This window comes from Salminus brasiliensis, chromosome 8 (genome assembly GCF_030463535.1).
Source record: "Salminus brasiliensis chromosome 8, fSalBra1.hap2, whole genome shotgun sequence".
Lineage (NCBI taxonomy): Eukaryota > Metazoa > Chordata > Actinopteri > Characiformes > Bryconidae > Salminus > Salminus brasiliensis.
The window spans coordinates 9,582,255-9,609,911 of record NC_132885.1 but is presented as its reverse complement, the minus strand read 5'-3'; the positions used below and the strand labels follow the sequence as shown (position 1 = coordinate 9,609,911).

At 41.5% G+C, this 27,657-nt stretch overlaps 1 protein-coding gene across 2 annotated transcripts in view; it reads right to left on the bottom strand.

Annotated features, from left to right (window-relative positions):
• Positions 1-10,709: 10,709 nt before the first annotated feature.
• LOC140560889 (hyccin 2-like) overlaps positions 10,710-27,657 on the bottom strand; it is an 81,359-nt gene continuing 64,411 nt past the window's right edge. The window contains exons 10-13 of one of the 2 annotated variants that reach the window (XM_072685536.1): positions 24,534-24,621; positions 24,033-24,189; positions 22,529-22,654; positions 10,710-16,599 (exon numbers count right to left, since the gene is read on the bottom strand). In XM_072685536.1, the coding sequence (XP_072541637.1) occupies positions 15,953-16,599; positions 22,529-22,654; positions 24,033-24,189; positions 24,534-24,621 (1,018 nt within the window). In that variant the 3' untranslated portion in view covers positions 10,710-15,952. The remainder of the gene's footprint in view (positions 16,600-22,528; positions 22,655-24,032; positions 24,190-24,533; positions 24,622-27,657) is intronic. The other variant, XM_072685537.1, reaches the window with a different exon arrangement.

Sequence of the window (27,657 nt, the reverse complement as noted above, 5' to 3'; positions counted from 1 at the left end):
TTAGATCAATCATATCAAACACATTTATTAACTTTAACATGCTACAACACAAATAACCTTCTCCTCCAACCGCACAGTCATTATGCATTACTCCAGTCAGCCGTCACTTTTGTGCTGATCGACTACATTCAGCTCTAATCACATATATCACTAACGGCACAGCGTGATCTGTGGTGCACTTATTGTACTGCACATGTGTAAATTAATGAAAATGAAAAGGAAACTTGAGCCAGCCAACTGAAAAGAACTTGGCTATATAACCCTCATATTATCCCTTAGGACTGGCTGACACAGCTCTTACGAAAGAGAGTAGAGGAGACCAGTCAGTTTTAACCTTACCTAAGGAGAAACATCATCATGTTCAATATATTAGCATAAATACAAACAGCCTTGTGTGTGATTACAGCCACAGCATAATTCGTCCTTTGATTCGGCATAAATTACAAAAGAATGAACCATTTTAAGTCATATTATACAGGTTCTCAATCTTAGTCCTGGGATTATATGTACTACATATTTGTGTTTTTACCCTCACTCTAATACACCTGACCCAGCACACAAGGGGCTTGTTAATTAATGAGTCCAATCAGGGGTGCAGGGTGAGAAAAAAAAACAAAAAAACACAAATATGTGCAGTTGGGCCTCCAAGGACTGGAACTAGGTGAGTGGTTACATGTAACAAGGCCCAATTGTACACATTCATATAGTACACATTCATATAGTAATTAGATATAATGATCTAATTAACAAAGCCTTTCTGCTGTAAACTATTAAGCACTAGTGAGGTGTGGTCAATTTAAGCATAATTTAATGAACTGGGTATCAGACTGGGTTTATTAAGCCCAATCCAATTCTGATCCTGTTGTTAGAAATGCTATGATTGGAAATAATCATCCACAGCCTGCAGTAGCGAGACGGGCTCTCAGAAGGTACCGAAGCAATTTAAATGTCTGTAGGTAAACATAAAAACATAAAAACATGTAATATCTGTAGTTTCAACTAACTGCCTTTCCTCCATATATGGGTATATAAAATGCAAGCGCCTGGCTGTTTCTGCCTGTAAGCGTCACACGTTCACCTGCAGGCCAAAACCAACAGCATTTACTCTGGAATCAAAACTAAACTACAGTGGAAATGCTCTTTTTTACTAATGGCAGTGATGCACAATTTTTCTCGTTCACAAACGCTGTCGAAAACCAAAAGTAATGAGCAGCCACTGCAGCTATATAGCAATAACCCACAACATAGAGCGTTCACTGTACTTTAAAAAGGCTGTTTCACATAACTCGTCCATTAGTTCAGGGACTGTTCAAAACTAAAGTGATTTCAAGGCAGCATATTAAAATAACTGGTACCATCAAGGAGGTCAGTCAAGTTGGATTATGACAGGTCAGCCACACCATATAAAATATCATTAAAAAATCTAATCTTTCTTGAATGTCTCATTATGTGCATATCAAACTGGACTGGGGACTTACATGTGAAGCACACCGTAAAATGAGAAGCCTACATTAAGAGTGCCAAAGCAACACTCCTTGCCCAATATTACTATTACTTACTGTGTATGGCTTTAGATAAAAGTGTAATATAAAATATCTACACAAAGTAAAGTGATCAGTTATTGAAATTGCCCACAATATCAGTCATACATATCAGTCATTGACCTGGCCCAGAAACCAATAAGTTTTAGTGTGTTCTGAGTCATGTCATGAAAAGATCAATAAAACAGAAATTGGAAAATCAAGACAACACAGTCATCAGTCCCCCACACAAGCAAATACCTTTATATAAAAAAAAGCTCTTTCAGAAAGTTCTGAAAACGATGTTGGTCATTTCTTAAACACTAAGAGTTTGCGTATGAGTTTACACAGCTAGTGGCCCTTTTGCTCCCACTGTACAGCCTGGAGTTTGAGTCGACTGAGACAGCTCTATTCTAAAGCATGCTATTTTTCACCACTTGTATTGACAGAATGGCTTAATAGTGAAGCACACACACACTCACACACACTCACACTCACACACACTCACACTCACACACACTCACACACACTCACAAAACCCTGCTGTGGTCACTCATTCAGACCAGGCATGGTTGGATAAGGTCTAGTTAGAACCCACACACCAAGGGACTATATATAGGTGTGATGTCTTCCTGTGCAACTGGAGAGTCAGTGGCCTATTAACATCACAAAAATCTGAGACCTGGCACATTCCAGAGACAGAAATAACCTGCTGGGGGGACAGGGATGTGAGAGAAGAGAGGGCGAGAGAAGACGTGATGTAGGCATTATATAGTGGATGGCAGAAAAAGTAGGGAAAGAGAAAGAGCAAGAGAGTACCTGTAGTAAAGAACGAGAATGAGATGGTTAAGAAACAAAGAAGAACAAGAATAAGACTGATGGACAGAGAGAAAGGGCGAGAGAGAGAGAGAGACAGAGTGAGCGAGAAAGACTACAGCCCTGAGTGACGGGACAGGTGTGAGGGGTTGAAGCTGGAAAGCACTGACGCAAGCAAGACTGCTTTCTGGCAGAGACCTTCGCACTACAGAAACAGACATTACATTGCTTAGACCACACAGGGCTTCACACAAGAGAGTAGCACACTCAAACAACCCCTGACGACCACCTATATGTCAACAGTCCTGACCCATAAACGGACCTTCACGGACACCTACACTGTAACGCAAAGTTTAACAATGAATAAATAAAACAAACATAAAAAACATATGTATTATATGTATAAACATAGTATTTTCATCACACAATGCTAGTAAAGGTGAAAGTGTGACCAGGCTAAATCAAAACCTAGCCCCCCGTGAACTATTTCTGTTGATGGACCAACCCTGAGAGCCCTAAAACCCGGAGCGGCCCGTAAAGCATGGTCGTTCTGATGACAGTTTGACAGCGAAGATGTGGGTGATATGGTAACTCTGCCAGTACGCAGTGTAGCGGAATGACCAGGGCTGACAAATCACCCAGAACTGACCACACAATTAACACTGGCTTTCAAACTGTAACCACATCTATTGATCCACACTTCTGAGCTCTGGTTCAGGAGTCCCTTGCAATTACACATTATCTCAGACCATAGTATTTGTAGTAATTAGTGGATATTAGGCATTAAAATTAAGAAGTGGGTATAGATTTGGGAACATAATTATGTATGTGAGGTACATCAATGTCAATGAATTCATGTCAGCACTACACACTATCCTTCCATATATATTTCTGAGTATTAGGGAGATGAAACCTGATATCATTGATTAATTTCATTGAGTGATATACTGTAACTACTGGTTAAGATGATTTAGGATTAAGTCTCGTCAGTCATGCATTAATTTCAAGGCCTGTAATCCAGTAAACTACAATTGAAACTATTACATCATCGCTGTCACACACGCTGTCACGCTTGTATCTCCAAATTGTCAACTTTGCAGGAGAAGGAGAAAATCTTCTTAACTTTCAAAAGATTTGATTCCAAGCTATTTGGAAGCATTTGGGGGCATTTCTATGGCTCCATTCATTATGAAATCTTAACACAATATAAAGAACACTTCCAAAAGAGACCAGTCTGACCCACAGAAAGTTCTATAAGGTAAAAGAGAAAAAAAAAACACTGGCAGTCAAGTATGCACTGAAAGTAGCCAATAATACACACAGGGCCTTTTCAGCCTTCTGAATCAGGGCTTGAATTAACGGGTCTGGGTAATTTTAACGCTTCAATACATCACAGATCAGTGAGTGAGCCACTCTCCTCTGTGATGTACTGCAATTTCACAGCTCTGCTTTGGGACAGGGAGCAGTTTGCTTCAGCTCTTCAGCTGCCACCATCACTCTTTCTGTCCCACACTGCCACCAAACTGAACCCCCTCCCCAGGGGCACATGCTGCTCATGGACCCCTAACTAGATACAGCAAATGGAAAAAAGGGATATTGGGAACTCCATTTTCCAACTCTTGTTCAGACCATCCACCATTTTGTGAGAGACACACACCCCAGAGGGGGAAAGCTGCCAGTTAGGCCAATTATCTCATTTGCACCAAATCATTGTCACTCTGTGCCATTAAAGTGAGAACACTAACCTTTCCCCTTCTTTTCTCCCATCGTAATACGTGACAATTACCAGTACCAGCTTCATTAGAGAGCACACTGTTATCCTACAGGAAGAAACTCCTGTAGCCTAAAGTTCTGTATTAACATCAGGTAAAAGAATTACAGATTGTATGACTTCAACGAAGAGCTTCATAGAAATGCAATGGTTCTAAAAGGCTGCGTTTAGCAAAGACTATCAACCAGGTGAATGATAAAGTTTGGCCCAGGTTACCTTCTCCCAGATCCAGGACAGCGAGGACTGCGCTGCTCCTGGCCTCGCCTAGGTAGTTAGTAGCGATGCAGGTGTAGAGGCCTGCGTCAGTGGGCTTGCAGTCGCGGATCCACAGGCCTCCATACTCCTGGTTATCCATGCTGAGGAGATCATCGTTGTGGTACCAGTACAGTGAAGGCTGTGGATCCCCAGCCACAGCTACCTTCAGACGGATGTCACAGCCAGTACCTACGGCGGCGTTCCTCATCTTCCGGATAAAGACGGGGGGCGTTGGCGTGGGGTAGATAGAACTCGGGTCAGGCACTAGCTGGTCAGGGTTGACTTTAGCCCGTTTTGATGGTATCCGTGGGCTTGGGGGCGCAACCCCTCCAGATCCATCTTCTGCTCCCTTCTTCAGGGTCATCTGCACCTCGGCCTTCCTCATGACTTAACCGAGAGATGCTGAACTTCTGCACAGGGTTGGTGGGACAAACAATTGGACTTGATGGTAAAAAGACGCTTTAACACTTAATCTGTTTCAACTACCCGTTTCATAGTTCGCTGCTTGAATGTGGAAAGAGCATTCCAAAAGTCTGGACTGGAAACCATGCAAAAACCTCAATCCAATCTCCAAGACTTCAGTAAAGACAGTTTGTTGACTGCAACTCAGGTTCAAAATGTCTCCTTAGATATTTAAAGAACCTCAAGCAGCATATGAAATTGCCAACCCCATGTAAATAAGAAGCACTCACTCGAAAGCCCTGAGGCAAGTGAAGGTCATCAATACATACAGGGATTACCTTCAAAATGTTTGCAACCAAGAATTTCAGAATATGCTTCTCACATCCTTGAAGAAGTCTAATTAGCGAAGAAGAAAACAAAATGTTTAATCTTTGGCCAATTAAGCAGCCAGAGCGAGTCCACGTATTCCTGACGGTTGATATTTTTAGAGCAAGTCCCACAGGATCATGTTGCATTAGCAGCTTGCAGTATGGCCTTTTAAAAGTTGGGCCTGTTCTTTTCACCCCTTCTTGGTCAGATCCTGCAGGACTTAGCGATGGAAAACGACTTCCCTGTTGGTAGGTGTTCCTTTCTTGTGCAAAGTTCCCTGGGTGTCCAGCTCTGCATGCGTGTAGTTCAGCCGTGCCCAGAGTTGCCCACTCTTTTCTCCCCCTTTGCCCTGTAAGTCAAGCGCCCTCAATCATTGCTCCCTCCCTCAGCAGTCAGGCCCCATGCCGAGGTGACAGAGCAGCCCCCTAAGCCTTCCAGTGACAGCTGCGTCCTGATAGGTCACATTTTTTGGACAGCCCGGATGCATTGACCCAGCCCCTCTTGCCTCATAGCCTGTCCCTTGGCACTTGTGCCCAATCGTAAACTCCAGAAAGTATGACACAGGGCCTGGAGGAGGGGTTTGACAAGAAGCTCCATATGATTCATTTGTCAAAGATAGCTGCTAGAAGTCCATAATGTCACTCGCAAAGTGAAGCACTGTCTGCCTTTTTTTTTGGCCTCTTGATTCTAGCCTTTGTAGTCATTCTGAATTCACAGTCTATCCAAATGCACACTCTGAGGAGGAGATCTAAAAAGCAGCATTTGGTCATTCTTATGGCTTATGGAAATAAATATAAGCATCTCGAGGCAGCATTAAAGCTTGAGAAAGTTAAACTCAGTCAAAAAGAGAATCACTATGACAAAAACTGAGAGACATGTTATAGTGTACAAACTTTACCTGAAACAACTCTTCAATAACACAGAGTGCCATCTGCTGGACACTGCCTATGAATGCAAGCTTATAGTGAAGTGCAGTGTTTTCCAGTCAGGGACCCTGAGACTGCATACGTAGTATTTACCCTGAACATACCTGATCCAACTAATCAGCTCTTCCTGAGTCTTCCCAAGGCCTACCTTGGATAAGCCGAGGCCTACTGTTGAAACCACCAGTGTAGTGGCCTGTAACTTTAATTCAATTTAAATTGATTGAACAGCACTTTTCAAAGAGGATACTGTCACAAAGCAGCTTTACAGAGATCCATGCCTCTTTTGATCAAGCCAATGGCAACAGTGGCAAGGAAAAACTCCCTCAGATCAAGAGGAAGAAACACTGAGAGGATCCAAGACTCAAAAGGGGACCACCTTCCTTCCATGTGGGATAATGCATATTAAAGATGGGCTGAGTACAATAACCTTAAACGTTTTGCTGGGAATATAATATAATGAATTTCTCCAGAATAAGTTTGCCTTAGCATTTGCTTACCATATTTAGATATCTACAAATTGGGCATTAAAAACACAGATTGGAATATTATTAAGAGAAGAGAACCAATCAATCTAGAAATCCATTCTGCACATCTGTCTGAATACCCTGCATCAGCAAAAAAGCAATGTCTCATATCCACAAGACACTAATGATTGAGTCCCAAGATAACACTTCACATATCGAAGGACAATGGGAACAAGAACTAAATACAGTAGTGGATGACGAAGTTTGGGAAAATGTGTTCCAGGTGTCACAGAAGGGTGGAGCCAGTTATGGAAAGAATATAATAGAATAGAATAGACTTGGTTGCTAGTATTTAAAAAAAACACTACCAATAAACACTGGGCACAATATATGTTCCCAATAAATGTGAAAATGTCCTGTAAAAAAATAAAAGAGGAGTTAAAAGAGGAGAAAACTCTGGAACTGCACATTTCCATAGACCCGCTGCTGGTGTTGTTGGAAGTGTTGGCTGACTACATGTCTACCACTGAGCAGTGTTAAATAATGCATGTTTTGTTGACGGTTGCAAAAAAATTAATTACTATTAATTAGATAAAGCCTGATCCCCCTTCCCCTTTATTGTTCAATGTATACAAAAGGTCAAGTATGTGTATATGATGGAACACATGACTGCCCAACTACAACTAAGACTATCTATACTATTTTTATAAGGAGCTGGAAACCTGTTACCGTTTACCTCAGTTAGCCCCCGCCACCCGTCCTTTTCCCCCTCCCTTCTTCTGAGCAAATGTATAGACTATATATGGATGTGTTGAGTTCTGTCTCTGTACCATGTACAGTAAGTGATGCCCGATCTCAAGGTGATATTGCTATATAATGGTAATTGCCGGTCAATGTGTGTTATGGCAAAAAAGTAGAAATCCACACCTCCTCTGGCCAACATAGCTGAACAGCACAACAGATGAAACAGAATGAACGAAATAACTTCATGTCATACTTCTACAGCATCCATCATACAATATGTTCAAAAAAGACGCAGACTGATCCAGATTACAACCAGATTGCAGTAAAGTATTTTAACCTCCACACCAATTTTTCTGTGGATGTTTCTGGTGGCCTAACAAAAGCACATGACTAAGAAAGAGAAGGATTCAATGAAATCAATCCATAGCAATCTAAATGGCAGGCCAACTATGTGCTCCCCTTTTACTCTTCCTCTGAAACCAAAGCTGGACTGCAGTTTGTCCTGTGGGGCCTGTTGTCATGGAAACAGCACCACTCTCTGGTCACGCAAACGAGATGTGAGGATGGAGCTCAAGCCTGAGAGAGAGAGAGTGAGTGGGAGGAGCAGAGGAGAGGAGCCACAAGACTTCACAATTCACACTGGGGGAGAGATGAAGAGACCACTACCGAGCTTCACTGAGGGGCTTTACAAGAGCATGCATGCATGCACTGTAAACATGGGCATGCTGTTAAAGACAGGGCACAAGAATGATGGTGATGATGGTGGTGGTGGTGGAAACAATGGTGGTGAACATGAGCTGCACTTACGCTCTCAGGATGCACTGGAAGCCTCTCTGCCAGCATTCTGCAGCAGCTGGCGCGGTGTGTTGGAGCACTGCCCTCTGCTGGTCAAAGCACCATAAGACACCATAGTGTATCTCCTGTGACATCACAGAAAACCCACCAATGATCTGCCAAAGATAAAACAGTCCTGGAAGGGCAAAATCAACAACCATGAGCATTTAAGGTTAAGATTTAATAGAAGGAAATGGAGACCTCCAGACTAACCCTAAACCATGCTGATCAGAAGCTGATATATGCTGACAAAAGAGGTAAAACTAAATCAAGTGCATAGGTTGGCCCCATCATTGGGAGGCCAGTCATTCGAACCCCAGTGATGCCACCGCCAGAAAGCACCTTCGGCCTAGCGCTCTCTGGGTGCTCTTCAGTGCATTACTAGCTGGGGGTCTGTTCACTGATGTAACAGTTACCTCTATCCTCCATGCATGCTCAGCTGTCCAGTGAGGTTGCATCAGTGGTAGGTTGAAAAGATGCGGTGGCTGGCTTTATGTGACTTGGAGGAAGCCACACTGGTGGGAAGCATGGTTAACTGCAGGGAAAGAAAAAACAATAATCCAAAAACAACATCATACAAAAAAGGAACATTTATTTTTATGTATTTTTTAAATTATTATTTACATTTAATTTTATATTTTGTTTTGCAAAAATAACTGAATAACTTTGTGTTTCTGATGAGTATCAGTTACGAGAGGCCAGTTCAGAGGAGCCAATGAGCTAATATCAACAATGTTGGATGTAGATGAATGCTCATCTTTTACTCAAGATGTTTTCTCCTCAGTGGATGACGTGCCCTGTATTAGTTTGAAATGTTTTTTTTGCTGTTTCTGGACCTAGCTAACATCAGCTTGAACAGTTACAGTTGCATCTGCCATCTCTGCCATGTCAGTAAACCAGTATTATGTGAGAATTTTATTTATTTATTTTTTGCTGCTGGGGTGGGGCAGTGATACAGAAGCAGCATCTGTAGTGAAAGAAGCATGTGGGCCAACGTGGTACACATAGTGTGTTGGAGACACTATTCTCCGTATTACATCAAGTAAGGCATCAAAATGATTTTAAGCTGCTTTTAAGGTAAAAAAAAAAAAGCCTGTTAAAAATGCCTGAATAGTCATTTCAATATTGAAATACTAGCACCGCAAATAGTTAAACAAACTCTAGCACCTGTGCACATACCTACACTAAGCTGGCCACAACTATCAAGATTTCTGTCACTTGCATTCCTACTAGGTACCTGGACACTTCCATGCATTGAGGTTCATTTGTACATTGGGCAACAAGCTAAATGCAGGTTATCACTAGTTGCAAGCAGTAGCCATTTGTTTAGGTTCACTACACTAAGCTTTTAAAAGCAAAATGTAGTCCCCCCCACTTAAACCTACAGTTTACACAATTTACACAACTCTGTCAAAGTAGGAAGCCTAGCTTGCACAACTACAGAGAAACTAGGCCTTTTATGTGTGAGAGAACGACATTAGCTTGCAGACTCCCTCCTTTAGATCATAGTAAGGAAAGGGAAAAAAAAAAAAAAAATCACTCAACCCCCACAAGCCCTCCCCCTACATTACCTTTATTTAAGATGATGAAGGGCTTTTATATCATCATGGAAACCCTTGGCATCCATTAAAATGTTTAGACAATGATCATAAGGGGACTTGGAGAGACACCACAGCTATCTTTGAACCCGATCTGCAGGGAGGTTTTATTTATGAAGTTCAGTGCGATTTATTTTAGTGATGCCAATCTCAAGGGCTGCTCAGTCTGGGAAGCAAACCAACAGATTAGCGCCTGTTCTAGCCACAGCAACAGATCACAGAGTTTCTCAACAGAATTGTTTATTAACACATGGATCATCCATACTGTGGATACTCAGGATACTTCTGGATGTATAGTCTCTATACCAAATCGCTGCAGTTATTTTCCTGACCGTGGACATCCATATATTTCTGATAACCTAAGTGATGCTTACAGATAAAGTATTGTGAGACCTGCTTATGTCATCTAATATCAAGGATATCAGAAATGTTTATCCTGCTTTTTTGGAGTAACTGTCGCTAGTGTCCAGGGAAGAAGGCTTTCCACTGGATATTGGTGCAATACTGTGAGGATTTGATTGCACTCAGCAACAAGAGCATTAGTGAGGTCAAGATGTTGGATGATCACCACCCCACCCCATTCCCAACTATCCAACTCATCCCAAAAGTATGGGATAGAGCACCTTCCATCACTCCAGAGGTGCGCCAATGTAGAGTTAGGAGTTTTGCCCAAGGACTCACTTGGTGTAGCACAGCATAGTCAGACCAGGAATCGAACCCCAGTGTCCAAACCCCAGTTTTTGTGGTTGGTGTAGAGCAACAGATACCACTATTACCTGCCAGTGAGCCATTACACCATGTGGGGCTCGATTCCTGGAATCAAAGACCAGGAATCGAACCCCACATGGTGGGGTTAAAGAGTCGTATTGAATACGACTCTTTAATGAATCTTCATACAGCATTAAAATGGTCCCACTACTGTTAGAAGTCCAAGTCGCTTAGACGGCAGGAAGCTGGGAAACTGCTAATAAACCTCAGGACAACTGAATAAAGTCACAGACACAAATCAGTTACAGCACAAGATTTATTCACCAATATACAGATTCCTTTTGTTTCTGCATCGCAGAGTGATATTAACTTATCTTCTTGCTTTCACTCTTTTGTACAGTTTTATTTACAAGAATTTAAAATAATCTTTTCATTTACATCGTCAATGGTACAGTGTTTCACTTCTGAGATTGCTTTGTTACAGCTCTACGTTCGTCCTGCCTAAAACCTTCTGTACACCTTTTCCTTTCACTCTATAGGCTTGCATAACTGCATGATGCTGTTTGAGGGACACACAAGACCTCGGGCCCATCTCCTACAGCTTTGAGAAGATGCACCTGACTCAGGCAATACTCACCACAGTGAGTAGCTTTAGCTAATATTCTCTTGCACACTGACACACATACAGTATGGCCTGTAGACTACCATAAAGAAATGCTCATCACCTCTGATCCTGCACCTGATTTGAAATCGTTCATTTGAATCAGCAGCAACTCCAACGCAGTTCCTCACTGAAAGACCTGAGGAGGACAAGCAGACCAGCAATCTGAGATCAACAATCCAGCCAGTTACCAAATGATCTGAGTTTCGATCCACTATGAGAGAAGGGAAAAACAAATAAACCAACAGAAACATTGCATAGAATCAATTTGTACTGAAACGGGGGCCACTGTTGTGTCTGGAGGAGGAACAGAAAGTTTTAACAGACTGCTTTAACACCTTAAGAGTGGTTCCAGTACAGTGTATTTGGCTTGGGTGGGAAATTAAGTGTAGGTTCCATTGAAGTTTCATTGCTGAGTAGATTGCAGTTGGAGGTGGCATTTGCCTGTGTCCTGTGTTGCACCTCCGGCAAGAGTTTTCCCTCACACACTCTTGTACACACATACACATCTATTGTGAGCCACGAACCACAGCAAAGACAAAGGCTGGATAAAGTGCATCGAATGAAAACAAGGCCTTAACGTATCACATGCAATGAGAGCAACACACTTCTGCCTATGAGAGTGGGATCAGGACCAGGGCCAATGATGCTGTCAGTCCAGCATGTAGCCAGCAGTAGGCGCCAGTCAGTCATGGATGGGAAACACTTCAGCAGATGGGAACGGAGTTGTCTCCTGGCAAAAAGAACAAAGCCCAACTTGTAGAACTGCAACACATTCACAACTGCTACAGTTATTGTCCAGGCGGCAGTCTAGACCCCAAATCAGTACAGCAGGGAGTGCATAAACCAGTGGCCGTCCACTGGTCCACGGTAGCTTTTGAACTTCTCTGAATTGTGTTGCAAAAGCTCAGTAGAACTGAAGTCATCCTAAACCACCATTACAAGCTATTTGTGCTACAAAGCTTCGAAGAAACTCGCCCCACCTCAATGACCCACTAATGTGACTGCTAAGGATAACTGCAGTGTGATACTACACCCTACACGTGTCACACACACACACACACACACACATACAATAATGCAACACCTACAGAAACGTTGTACATCTGCAGATCCACACGCCACAATGCTAGCTTACACAAGTAGGTAGGTACGTACATGTTCACACACAATCGAGATCTTAATAGCAGCTAGTTACAGCAGAGCAATTGTGGAAATTTGTGGAAGCAAAGTAAATATTAAAAAAAAGGAGATATGGGTAGCTGTGTAAGTGGGTAAGAACCATAGGTGGACACGAGTTCATCCAAACAGAACAAACTTTCTCTAGCTTAAATACATCTAACGTTTTTAAAGCTATAAACTGAAGTCGCTGAAGACACTGGAGTTCCAGAGTTGTTCTCAGGAGGGTACTGGCACAAGACGAGGAGAGATAAAGAGGCATCATGAGGAATCATAGGCTCAGTCTACACTAACCCGTGATGACCACTAGAGTCCTAACATTCAAACTAACCTGCCAACTTTCAGCCAGCTTAGTAATGCTGTAGAATCACAGTAACAACATGAAAAGTCCCTCAAGAATACAGACTGTTTGAGATTCTGGTGCATCTACAAACCTACATTCTTCCCATTATGGTCACCCTCTTTGGCCGTTCACCCCAAAAGAGAAATATGGGAGATTTTCAGCAGGGTTTGCCACAAAACACAAAAATGTTAGGTCAAATGAAATGCTTGGTAGTGACCTTTTGAGGCATTATTAGTGTATGCATGAAAGGCTATCACTCCCATTCGGTCACAAGAAGAAAATGCGATAATATTAGACTACAACAGTAAAGAGACTCTCCCAAATCATCTTTAAAATATTCTTCATCCACTCACTGCCTTAAAAGAAATGCTGCTGGTCAGCAGAACCATGGATATTACTTCTCGATAACACTGCTTACATTTATATGTGGGCATTTGACATTGCGTCAGGATGCAAGTCCTGTGTCTGAACCGCTAACAGAAAGAAGACGAGGTAGAACTAATGAATCGTGGATCCCTGTCCAATTGCCTCTCATTCCAGATGTGAAACAGCAGCACACAGACTCCTGTTAACAGCTCAGCACAAACACAGTACGAACTCACAGCAAACCAGACGTATAGAAACATACACTAAGACTTCTGATGGCATTACTAGACGATAAAGGCTTACAGAATGATCATATGTCTTTAACTGCAGAACGCTGATTACAGCAGGCCGGAATCACACTCTTGAGGGTTTGTCACAAGACTCTTGAAGACGTAAGGTCTTAGAAAAGAGTTGCCTGCTCAGCTCAGTAGTCAACTTTTGAGGCTCGCTTAGTCAAAGTGTGAAGTCGGTCAAGTCAGCAACGTTTTCCTTTTCTCCACAGATTTAGTCAGACGCTCAGCAGATTGGCCAAAGTCCTCAAGTTTCTTGGCTTCTTTTTTTGTCTGAAGACCGAGAGAACAAGACAGAGAGTGCTAAAACAACTAGAAATCAACAAAAAACATTTGATTTTGATTAAATATGTTTAAAAACAAACCAGTATGACTGTATTTTCCTAGACAATACCAATCCTTCAAATCAAAATTAAGATTGCAGATAATAATTAATAATTACATTTGATTTTCTAGCTTCAGTGTCTTAATGTGTACAGGTTGAAAACATAAAGCCCAGTCTTTGGGACGGACCCAAGCAATGAAAGTTACCAAAAAGAAAAAGGAAAAACAGAAAAACAGAGTTTACATTAGAGAAGAGCTTGATCGAGATTGCACATGACCCGAGGGTTCAGCAGGAATGCATATCGAGACCCTGCTGTGATTGTGTAGAATCTTGTCAGGTGAACAACTGAAGTCTTATTGCTTTATTGCTTACTTCGTACAAAACATAGAATATGTGAGTAAACTAAACTCTGATTTCCCAAAATAATATACCTGGTCCCCACATACTACACTGTTTCATTTTTCTTATAAAAGATGTTACAAAGGGTGCTTTAAACAATGACACACAGGAACCACTGTGGGTCCATAAAAAAGGAATGAATTAATTGAAGGAGCTGTGAGCGTGAAGATCTTTAAATTAGTAAATAAAAGGTTTTTAAAAGGTTCTTCCCACATTCACTAATAAATCACAACATTAACACCACTTGAGTAGGTCCAAAACAGATCTGACCAATCAAGGTATGGACTCTATAAAACCTCTGAAGGTGTTCTTTGGTATTGTCAGCAGCAGATCCTTTAAGTCCTGTAAGTTGTGAAGTGGGACCTCCACAGATTACATAAATGAGCCTTAAGTTGCCCATGACCCTGTCCGGTTCCTTTCTCGAGCCACTTTTGGTAGATACTGACCACTGCATACATTAAAAACCCTACAAGACCTGCCTGATGTTTCGGAGCTAATCTAACACAGTCATCTAGCCATTACAATCTGGCCTCTGTCAAAGTAGCTCAGATCCTTACACTTGTTTTAAACACATCGCCTGTTCACTTGCTGCCTATTATGTAGATCCCACCCCTTGAAAGATACCACTGTAGATGAAGATTGTCAATGATTTTCACTTTCACCTGTCAATATGTTAATGTTATGGCTAATCGGTGTATATCCCTTTACAAAAATGCTTCCTCATGGAACCAACAGTGGTTGTTCTATGGCATCACTGAAAGAACCCTTTGTCGCACCTTTAATTTCAAGCGTGTAGAGAGAGTCGCTTGTCAACGCTTGTTGACTTGACCCATCAGTCAGGTTTGAGCAGCACTCCACTGCAATTAAATATAGATTTAAAATTTCATAATTTCCTTTAAGATGATGCAGAAGATGACAACTCTCGACCCCAGAGAGGGCAGCATTTGAGATAATCATGAACCATTTTGGTCAATCAGTGAAAATGATCCAACCAGCATACTGTTGTTGTTTTTTTTTTTAGTTAAGCATTCAGAGAGAGAAAGCCTAGGGTAGTATTGTCATTGTCACACCACAGTGAAACTGCTCTCTTCCCAGCTTTATTTAGCCTCACAGTGGAGATGCTGGACTCTGACCCCTTGACCAGTGTAGACCAGGCATTACATCCAACACCATGTCACGTGTTGGTCTGCCTCAAGTGGAATGCTTCATTTGGTCTGAGAGATAGCAAGAGAGGAAGGGGGGGATTGAAAGGATATAGAAAAAAAAATAAAGAAAAATAAAGAAAGAAAGACACAGTGGAGCTTAACTCTTAATCTCTAAGGACCTGCCAGTGATTGAAGACTTACTTTCTTAATTTCCTCACGATCATAAATTCAGACTTTACGTGATAGTTTCATGGCAGTATCTGAGTATTTTATGGCCTATACTGGATAATAAGCCTCAGGATACAGAAATAAGGCTTAATCAGTAGTTATTAGTAGTTGTGCAGTAACTACTATTAATTACTAATTACTCAGTAGCTACTATGAGACTTATGTGCAAGTTACATAGTTATGAGATGGAGGAACTGAAGCACGGACCTACACATGGGTCCTAAGGGTTTAAGGAGATAATAGGCCTACAGTTTAAAGGAATAATCCAGAGGTGTTCCAATCTAATCTCTGTTTACAGTGTTAGCATTGTACAGTCGACTACCACAATTTAGAAAACGTACAGAAGAAACGTTGACACCAAAACACACTAATAATACACACCAATGGGCAGGTGCTTCAGTGGTCCATGGTAATTAGCTTGTATGCTATAGACATGGAAGATAGAGATCAGATTGAAAAACACATTCCCTTACATGGTTAACCATCACTCCCTGATGCAACCCACTGATCAGGGCTCTAAACAAAAAAAACAAAACAAATAACAGTAAAAAGACTAAGAGAAACAAGACAAAGGCAAGGAGATGGTGACTAGGTGGGTAGCCAGGTGGGCTACACCTGTGATATGATCTGCATGTTGAAGCTAGGTGAGCGTGACTGCTTGGTGAGAGGAGCTCCAGGAGACAGCAGCTCTTTGCCTTCCTCAGGCCGCACCAGGTGCTCCTCCTTTAGGCTTAGGTTGGAGTGGCGATGGGACCCGCCTCCAGAGCCTGATCGCCCAGCCATGGCCGTCCCTTCCTCAAGGTCTAGAGACCCAGCTCCGACTCCAGCTCCGTCCCGGGACCCGCCACGTCCTGCGTTCATGCTGGATGAGGCGCTAGCTGTCCGAGTCAGAACAGCCCCTCCCATGGAGAAGCTCTGATGCTTCTTAATGGGACTCAGTTCAATAGCATCCAGAGTGATGATGGGTGGGGGTGACTGTGGCCTCTGCTGCTGCTGCTGATGTTTTCTCTGAGACGGCTGGACGTCTATGAACGGCTCTTTATGCTTCTCCACCGAGGCTTCCCGTTCCCTCTCCCGGGACATGCGACTAATGCTGCTCTTCTTGGAGCTCTTCTGGCTGCTGGCTCGAACCCCTCCACTGCTGCCCCCAGGCTTGCCTCCACTGGGCTGGCTGCTGTTGGAGGCGCCCGAGGAGAAACCTTCGTCAGGGTCGTTGAGGTTGAAGGACTCCTCGCCTCCACTCATGCCGTCTGCATCTGAGAGAGAAAGAGGAGGGAAAAGAGAGAGAGAGATACCATTTCAGGCTTTTCAGGGGATAAGAAGACGTGACCATAAGGCTGCAGTGTGAAACAATATTCAGAGCTGGATTCATTTATCCAGGGGAGGGTCTGTTATTCAGTCTGACTGGCTAATTTATTATCTGTGCTTCTTTTCAAAATACCACAAGGCTGATCAGATCGAAATGCCTTAGCCCAGATGTACACAGGTTCTGTAACTTGCAGTGGGCCTGTATTGATGAAGAGCGGGCTGCAGATACCACAACAACGACTTAACCGTACATCTCAACTTACATATCACTGCTGTCCAATGAAAACCATGTATCCCCATTTTTGTCCCTTTTTGTATTTCTCCATGAAGTCTGTAGCTGCTCTGTATACTGTGTTAATATTATATATATATATATATATATATATATATATATATATATATATATATATATATATATATATATATATATATATATATGGGTGAATGGACCAATAGAAATGCTCTAAATGACTTGTAATAAACTCTTATTTTACATTGACCTCCATTTAAAAGTTAATCAAATTTTTGCCTTTCCCTGTAAAGCCTCCATTTTGGAAATACATATTTTTCACTGGACAGCGATGATATACATGTTATGGATTTCTGTCTTTCCAAATGGCCTTTTGCCATCATTCATTTTGCACAGTGGTTGCCCATGGAGACCATGTCTTTGCTTTCCCTATCGCCCTATCCCCCCCTGTTCTTTATAACAGGACATATAGCGAGATGCTCCATCTATCTGTCTGGACATGTAGGTGAAAGCTATCCAGCTAACCGGTTACTGCTACAATTATAAAAACACACTTCCAGTTTAAGCCATTAAATAAATCTTAAAACTGAGACAAAAGAAGGTAGCTAATATGTGACCCGAGTGCCTGTTACAAGCTAACTGTCCTTTTTTTTTATTGAGCTAACCTATAAAAAAAAAAATTATATTGCAGTGTTGCAGAGTTGTGCAACCCATCAATACGCCTTACAGTGCAGGTGCTGATTAATAATTTTTTTATGTTTTAATGTGTTTTTCATGATTATTATCTCAGGTTATCATCACATTTCTTATCACCTCATTTACCTTACACTTACCCTGATATAGTGATTTACACTATGCAAATACATAATAAAGTAATTCTACTTCTGCTGAGAGCATTCTCTGCTACGATGCTTTTGGCTTATCGACATATCTGCCTGCTGATTTATTTAGGCAGCTCAGTCTATAAATATACACCATGGTCGCATGCTTCGACAAGTTAGCAGAATACCAACATAGGAGTAGAGCTGGAGTGTAGGAGGTACCATGCAGTGGAAAATCAGACAAAAAAATATTTTTAAAAAATCACTGCTTTCTTTTACAGTCTAGATTTGTTTATTTTGTTTTATGTTACATTTGTTAATGTTACACACTCATCTCTTAGCACAATTTTTACCCAACAAAAATACCTGATTTTTCCAGCTTTGCTTCCTGCTTGAAAATGTGATGTTACAGTAAGATTGAATGCAAATTTGTGTTTACATTGTTATTTTAAATAATTACTCAATTATGAGATATACTTTGTTATTTATCAGCTTAACCGCTACAACCTGTTGGGAACTTTGGGAAAGTGTCATTTAGTCTATCTGGTTTCTTATGTTATTTACATCTCATTTTTAGAACATGTTGGTTTTCTCACTGTAATTTAGGCAGAATTTTATATTACCTTTCTTGCATTTATTTAAAATAAATACCCACATTTTTATCTCTTAATACAGAGAACAGATCGTTTCTAGTTACTAAACTGCAGCCTCTTTAACTAAAACACAGTAATGGTAATTCAAAGTGTGTATGGTAACAATATAATGTGTTGAATATCATATTATACCTCATTATTTAACATCAGTGCGTCTCCAATTCCCAGGCTTTGTTATTACATTACCATGAGGTCAGTTCCAACAGCACTACTATTACTGAGGGGGATCCAGGTTTGGTGAATTACAGAAAGCCAGTGACTCCAGAATATGATTGTCAGACCTGTAAAACCTACAGATTTTGCAGGTTCACAGAGGTTTGAAATCGTGGATCTCGTTAATCCTTAGAATTATAGCACCTCCCCAGGTAAATCTAATCCAGCTCAAATAGGGCTTAAGTCTTATCCACACGAATGCCCTCTGGTGAAATCGTATGTGATAAATTACTTGTACTACGTAATGGTCTCTACATGCGTCACCTCTTCAATTCATACTGTATTTCAGCTGTGGACAGAGCTTACCTACCAAGCCCATTTAGTTTAATCAAATTTCCTAAATTCACATGAACAAATGGGTAAAAGCAATAGCTCTCAATAGAGGAGCTCTGCCCTGACACTTGGAGCTAAATGAGATTGAAGTGGAGTTAAAAATAGGCCAGTTCCTCTCCCAGTTCATCAGCACTCATGATAATGTTTGAGGTGTTTTTATGGTTTTATATCAGTCCTACTGTAACTACAGCCGTAACGGCTGAAGCTAACCCTGTCTCTGTTACAATTGTGCCTCTAATGGCTCTTTGAACGACGCCACAGAAGACCACCTTTGACTCATAAAGAACCATGCTTGTAAACGTGTGAATGTGAAGAATATTTTAAGAACCTTTACACCAAGTTAAGGTTATTTAGACATTTAAAACTACAACACCTCTCTATTACAAAAACTGTTCTGTATGAAACCATAAGTGGTTCTTCTATGGAATCACTTAAAGAACCATTTGAAGCGCCTTTATTTTTAAGAGCATATATATAACTGTGGGCCTTATTCACCAACCATTCTGATTAAATACCCACTTAAAACCCACTTTAAATTTTTTTATGAAGATCTTTTGGGATTTGTTTAGTTCAGGACAGTGGGATCCATCTTTATAAGACCAAAGCTGTGCACAGATTCAAGGAAATTCATTGGAAGATATTGGCCAATTCAGGCCCTTTTTTATTTGTTTAATTTTAACATACTGAACCCTAGGTTTATTATTCAGTTATTTAACCTTATGTAGACACTATTGTGAATAAATTGGCAACCATTTGCTTTAGCATATCTTGTGGAGTCCCACAGGGTTCTATTTTAGGGCCTATGAAAATGATGGCAATTATGACTGGCATAAGAGTGAAGAACTGATGTGTACGTTTACATACAGAGTCGAAGGGCTTAAGTGTGTTATTGTGGTCCATCCATTGTGGAACTATGACCTATTTAAACTGAGGTTTGGAATGAATAACAGCATGTCTCATGAGATCAAATTGACACTCATGAATGAAACCAGTTTTAGTTCCTAAAGTCACTCTTTAACTTCAACAAAAACATAACATAAAAGCAGAATGATCAGCTCAGAGGTTATCCTAAAAGCTAGGACAAGATAATTAAACGCCACAGACGGAGTTAAAAAATAAATAAATAAATAAAATACAGGAAGACATTCAAGACAGATTAAGAAACAGAGATAAAGAGAGAGACAGAAGTAGCATGCAGAATTAGGCAGGCATAATCTGGGTCTGTATGTTTCTGTTCTCCACAGGCGGCCAGTGTTCTAAAAGAAAGAGGGATAAAGGGCCAAAGGAGAGAAAGACAAAAGAAGAATAACGGAAGACATGCAGATGTTGAGACCGCCAGCACGTGTGCTCTCCTGTCACTCCTGGGGCTCGTCAATCAAGGGCTGTGTGGATTTACTGGACATTGAGTATTCACTTAAATTTTGAGTCAGACCTGATGATCAGGTCATTGTAATTGGCACACCATTTGCTAAAGGGCTAGAGGTTCAGCGACTAACATGAAGTCCATGGGTATCCACAGACCGGGGTGTGTGCCAGAAAGCATCTGGCTCACAGCTGCAGCTAGAGGACAAGGAGACGCGAAGGTGCTGGAGCTGAACATGGATTGGAGCACTGGAAGATCCGCCTCTTTTGGGTTGGATCCTCCGGGGGCTTGATCTGAAGCTTGTGTCTGAAGGGCCAATCTGCCTCGGCATGCGCATGCTTGGAGGCGAGGCGAGGAATGACGGTCAAATGGTCAGGGGAAAGACTCCTCCTCACTAACTGAGCTTGCTCCCAATATTTTTCCAAACCAGAAGCTAACTCTCCTCTCTTCAGTGAGTAATCCGCCATAAGAAAAGCTCTGAAATTGCAACTTTAAGAGAAGGGGGCAACATTTCTAAATCACTTATCTAATAATTTCTTTATTCTGAATATACAAACTGCTTCCTGTTGGGATCTTGGGTTTGTTTTCAAGCCCAGGCAAGAACACCCCTCTATACTGATACTTGGGCAACACTCCGGAGTAATATCTGCCAACCTCTGTAAGATGGGTAACACTTTATGTAAAAGCTACTGGCGCAGTGGTTTCATAACACATACATGAAAGCATACAATAACATTTATAAAGCAATACTAAAGTATTTATGAATGTCTTATGACCTAAATTGCAAGATATGATGTTTTATGAAGTGTATCATACTATTATGAAGCATTCCTAAATAATAACATTTACACAGATCAGCCATTAAGTGATTATTAATTATCTTAATCTACGGTGGCATCTGTCAAGGGGTGAGATGTATTGTGGGGGTTTCCTGATATGCAGTGGTCAGTACCCAACCAAAAGTGGTCCAAAATTGGTGAACCGGCAAAAGAGTCATGGGCACTTAAAGCTCATTTATTCATTTCATGGAAGTCCCACCTCCCAACTTACAGATCTGCTTCTAACGCCTTGGTGCCAGATACCACAGGACGCCTTCAGGAGTCTTGTGGAGTCCATGCTTTGAATAGTCAGATCTGTTGTGGCAGCACAAGGCAGGCCTATTTAATATTAGGCACTAATGTTATGGCTGATCAGTGTATAAGGCAGATTATGAACCCAATTAGTTCCATATATTAATGATTAAGTTTAAGTGCAAAAGTTTAATTTCTATAAAGAAGACCAGAGCGACTGTAGACATGAACGGCTCTGTTTACTGTATGTGCAGCTACACAGGTCCTTAAGTACATTTAAACAGGGGCAGCAACGGCCTACAGTTTAGAGAAGTGGGATTCAGACCAGAAAGTGACCAGTTCCATCTCCTGGACCAGCAGGAAGTGTTGTTTACTGTGTGTCTTATGAAATAAGTTGTTCATAAATGTAAGTATTGCTTTACACGTGTTACTCAAGTTCATATGTACTGCAGATAGCTCATACACATAGTGCTACTGTGATACTGTGACATGACAATTATAAGTCACTCTGGCTTAACAGAGTCTGCCAAAGGCCATAAATATAACCTTAAATCTGTTATAATCAATGATGAAATTGTAGCAGATGTTGTTTAGTCACAATCACTAAAGGCTATGGATATGCTGTCCATATGTCTAGTTATAGCATACACCAGGGAAAGTATCCTCTTTAAACAGTCTGCCAACAGCTGTGAGGAAGAGGACACTTAAGGCCACTCTCAGGCAGGGCATATTGTCCCATAACACAGATGGGTCCAGATTCTGCCTAACTGAGAACCTACAACTTCTACCAAAAGCTACAGAGGAAACTTGTTCTAACGGCTGCTCTTATGTATCCTACTTAGGTTGAGCATGCTCAGTCAGTGACCAATGGGCAGCACCAAAAGAGGGCTAAAACAGGATGTGGAGAGGTCGAAGGTTGTTTAGTTTATTGGGCTTTCATGCATATGCACTTTTTTTTTTTCACCCCTCACCCAAACCCAGCATACCGTTAAGGCGTTCGGTACAAGTTCGGCAAGACGTCGGGATTTGTTAATGTTTAGTTCCGAGCAAGCAACTGGAGAGCTAGCAGAGGGAAGCTGGGGTACTCGAAAGGAAGGAACATTATTGGAGCAAATTTGAAGGGAAGGCCCTCCTCCTTTCTGTGTCTCCTCACCCCCACTCCACAACCGCCTACCCTCGTTTGTGACCATGAGTATGCCCCTCCCTCCTCGCATGGGATTGGCTGTCGGGTCCTTGGGGGCGTAGCGACTGGATTGGATGGTGAGGTTGAACTCTGCTTCGGTTGAGAAGTCAAAACAATCTGTGATTCAACACAACAGGGCGGAAACGTGCTCCTTAGTGCGGGTTCTGTTCTACTTCACCACACAGCACTCGACAGCGGAGCGCTTGGCTATGCATGGCTATAGTACTGAATAGCAAACACACAAGACTCAAAGAACAAAAGAAGACAACGGAAAGACAAAACAGCTTCCACATTACAGAAACAGCATGGAGGTGATGATCAAATATTAGACAAGTTCAAAACTAAGTTTGAAACAGGGAAGTAAAAAAGATTCCTATACGGACTCCATCCCTATACAGAGGAAACGAGTGAAATCTGATGTCTTGTTGCATAACTACATCCCTGAATCAGCAGCAGAAGATTATGATCATTATGAAGATTTTGAACATTTGTAAAATCAATATGTGAGGAGGTTTAAACAATTACATGCACAGTAAAAAGCCATGGCAGGGGTGTGGCTTTCATATCACAAAGGTTTTGATGACAACAAAATAAACATTATGACTGAGATGAAATTTCTCCTCAATTCTTCTCATTCACATGCTTTATTCCCTAAGGCCTCATGAATGGAAATCACAGTCTCAACTGTCTCAAAAAGAACTGAATTCTATTAAACCAGACTAACTTTCATAATGTGTAATGTCATCGAATGTCTGCGATGTGTGTGTGTTTGGCTGATCAGTTGGCTGCCTGGTGGGCTGTATGGCTGATCGACTGGTTGGTTGGCTGGCTGGTTGGCTAATTGGCTGACTGGCTGGCTGGCTGGCAGTTCGACTGGCTAAGATGAGGGGTATAAAACACTTTATTTTAGTACAAAAATGTGCTAGTCAAAAGTTTGAATACAGTTTTTCATAATCATGACATTTTTGATGCCTAGTTATGAAGAAGTTTAAAAATGTTATTTTAAATGATAATTTAAAGAATTTATATTTAGCACAGAAATTTACATTCAGTACATCATTTTATGTCCAATGCCTTACTTATTTCAAGTTAATGGAAAGTCTGTCCTTGTTTCAGTCAATGAGATGTGTTAAAATTTATACAGGTGATATTTCAATATTTTTGAGTGATTCCAAATCCATATGAACTACTTCACAATTTCGACCTCTTCATCTTTACTTGTGGAAAAAATGTGGAAGGTAGTAATCGAAAAAAAGAGGGAGAAAGCTCTGTTCTATGAGTAGGGAGTAAGGAAAAATGCATGACTATATTATATAATTAAATTATAGGTCTGAATCCATTTCAAGGTTCAAGTACAAAGAGTACTGACAAGTGATCTTGAACCTGTATTGTGTGGTATAAGGTACAAAACAGGGTTTGGAGAAAAAAATATACCAGTTAAATGATGTGAACAGAAGGGGGTGCCATTTCTACTTCATGCTTAAAGGTCCCTTACCTTCTCTCTTCCAGCGGAGTCTGCGGATGGATGCAGCTGTGATAGCTGAGCGCGAGATTCTGCTTATGGTAGGCGTAACCTCCACCTGCAGGACCTTCTTTCCACGAGAGCCATCTGGAGCGCTGTCCGGCAAGGAGTTCTTCATTGCGTTCCCCAACTGAGGAAAGTGAGTACAGGGAGAAGCAGTGATGCGTGCAGGTAGAGACAGCTTAGTTAGGGAAAAACAACCAAATGCAACCAAATGCATATGCAATAATTCCAAATTCTTTAAAAATAATAAAAGATTTATTGGATTTTGAGCTAAACTGATCACAGTATGTGCACCATATCAGCATATGCAGTGACTTTCAAGAACAATACAGTTATGCATACAGTAGACGTGTATGCATGTAGCAGTATCCCATGCAGGAAGTTATTATATACAGTCTGTTTCAACTGCAAAGTGTCCATGTGTGTACAGTTACATTAGCCAGTGTAATGTAGTGTCAATTCAATTCTCACCAGTAGTGGCTCAGAATAGAGCTCCAGCTGGGCTCTGTACAAAATGTCATCCAGCGCCTCTCTCCCTAGGTCCCATTCCCCATTATAACTGGAACACACAAAAAATGTGCGTGCGCGCACGCACACACGCACACACACACACACACACACACACACACACACACACACACACACACACACACAGAAGTCACTCTACATTCTATTAGAAGCATGGTCACATCATGAAGAACCAGAAAACTGCTTCAGCTATAGCTAAGGCTGTGTATTGGAAAGAACCTGGTAACACAGTAGGTATTCACAGTTTAAAACATTGTGCTACCCTATACGGACAAAAGTATCCAGACACTGCAACTTTACGGTGCACCCATGACTGACACTGGCAGACACATATGAGTCTAAAGTCACCATACTCAATGCTATTTGATAGATACAGGGGTATAAAACCCTGCAGCATAGATGCTGTGGACCGGTGGAACTCTACAGTGCTGAAGCTCATTTCTGGCCTTTGCAGATGAGTAGAGGCCGGTACTGCAGCGAAGGGAAAATATGCTCCCTGTTATTACCCTTGATTTCAAAAGCCACTCTGGAGGAGCAGGTGTCTACAAATTTTTGGACATATAATGTGTATTGTGATACAGGTTTTTTTAATTAACAGGATAAAGAAACTGTCATATGCATACAATCTTTTATCCAATTAGAAGTGGGATCTGAAGAGAGAGTACAACACTGCCATCTAGTGGTCTGGGCTTCAACACAACATTAAATGAACCACTGTAAGCCCCTTATCTTGACATGTAAGCTGTTCACCAAAATCTAGTGCTATTGAGAATCGCAAACAGAAGAGAATTGCAAAACTTATTTCGATATATAGATATTATCTAACACCCCTGTAATTATAGGCAACAAAGGTCATAGCAAGCCCAGCATTTCTCATTTCACTTTTCTCCTTTTCTCTATCTTGTTTGTCTCTATTGTCCCTCTCCCTCTGTCTCTATTTCTCCTTGTCCTTTTCTCTCATATCGGTCCAATCGGTGCAGAGACTTCATTATCATCTCTAACACATTTAGCAGTGACTGCGTACAGATTCAATGAAATGGGCTGCTCCCCTGCGTCTTGCTAATGGAATGAAGGCAGTGCTAATCGAGGGCTGTCTGCAGGGGGAGAGATGCTAAGCATGTCGGAGCAACACAGACAGTGTGGTTCCCCATCTGGTTCTGCCCTGTCACGACCGGTTTCAGTTACCATTTGCATGCGTGTGCGCACACACACACACACACACACACACACACACACACACACACACACACACACACACACACACACACACACAGGCGAGTATCCACTGCGACGTCTCTGTTCGATTTCCGAAAATACTGCTCATGTGTCCTATATCCAATAACATACTGTGTCACATGGAGAAAGGGAAAAATGGGCCACAGCCATTTCCCCCTATCCCCGCTCGATGGCCCTGTCTTAATGAAAAATAGATTTTATTTTATTTTATTTACAACTGTCTTTACCGGCTCTTTTTGGAGTATTTTCTAAGCAGAGATTATTCTAGTTCCTGCTCTGAAGGCTTCCCTACATGATTAAATAACGCTGAAAAAAAGAAAGAAAGAGTGGTCTGATGTAGACCACAGACTGTAGAAATAGGTTAAATACATCAGCATTTAAGATCGTCAGTGTTGGATCAGTACTCGTACACTGATGCTCAAAACAAACACATGTCAAACCAGGGAAAGTGACTATTTGGGGAATATTTTAGGTGAGGTCCAGTCAGTCATATAACACTTCATGCAGGTTCTAAAAAAGAAGCAACTGTCAATCTGCACTGTACAATGTACCAGTCAAATCTTAAAAATGTCTTATAGAAGGATTTTCCTTAAATTTCCAAATGATAGAAGTTATAGATCGCAACAAAGGCATCACACCTATAAAACCACACATATGGAACTAAACAATGACCAAAATGCATATTTTAAATTCTTCAGAATAGCCCCCTTTGCCTTGATGCCGCTGTACACACGCTTGCTGTTCCCTCAAGTAGTTTCATGAGGATCCATCCTGCATAACACTTGAAGCTCTCGGTGGATTTACTGTAAACAACATTGGGGGGAAACATTTGTTAATTCCTAAAAGATTTTGCAGTTCCTGTCAAATCTGGCACTACAGCTCTTTGCCCTCATTTGCAAACCACACAGTCATGCAAAAAAGCTCAACACGGATGAACCATATGCTGATTACCTGAGATACATGGTACATATACAGATATGTATATAGATAGATAGATATAGATAGGGAGAGGCTGAGTTACATGACTGGAGGACCATGCAAAGCTCAGATGCACACACACCGATGTGAGTCAACCCAAATGTGCTTTATTTACACATTAGTGTAAACACACCAATCATACCCAAAACCTGAGTCTCTAGTATGAGTCTCTATGGTGGCTCTTGCTTCATGTCCAGGAGACCAGTGTCTTTGCTACTATACTATACTAATAATATGACTACTACTACAACAACTACTACAACTACTACTACTAATCAATATAATCTGTGGACTGAGCATGACCTCACAACTGCCAATGAGATGTCTTTGACTGTCTTCTGATGGAAATCAGAGCTCATTAATACAATTTTTTTTGGGATTTGGATCGCCAGTTATCCAACGCATACATATTCTCCCCCCATCACACGCAATGCTCCAGACACTGGGAGGGTGTCTCAGACATATGTGTGGCCAGCCATAGTCTCTTTTTCCAAACCGCCGCTGATGCAACGTCACCGGACAACCAACGCGCCATGTACCTGGCTCTGATGCACAAGCCAGCAAATGCCAGTGCCGACCAGCACTGCACTGGAGTGACCATTGGCCTTGCTCTCTCCAGGATGGGTATCCTGGAGAGAGCAAAGCCAATGGTGCTCTCTCGGGGCCCTGGTTGCTGGCAGCTAGCAGCTTGACTGGAAATCGAACCAGCGATCCTCTGGTCATAGTGACTATTCCACTGTACCACTCAGAGCCCAAAGACACCATGCTGTTTAAAAGACAGCGGCACGCTAAGCACAGACACAGAGAATTAAGCTGAGATAAAATACTGTGCTGCACATTTTCTTCCGTTAAC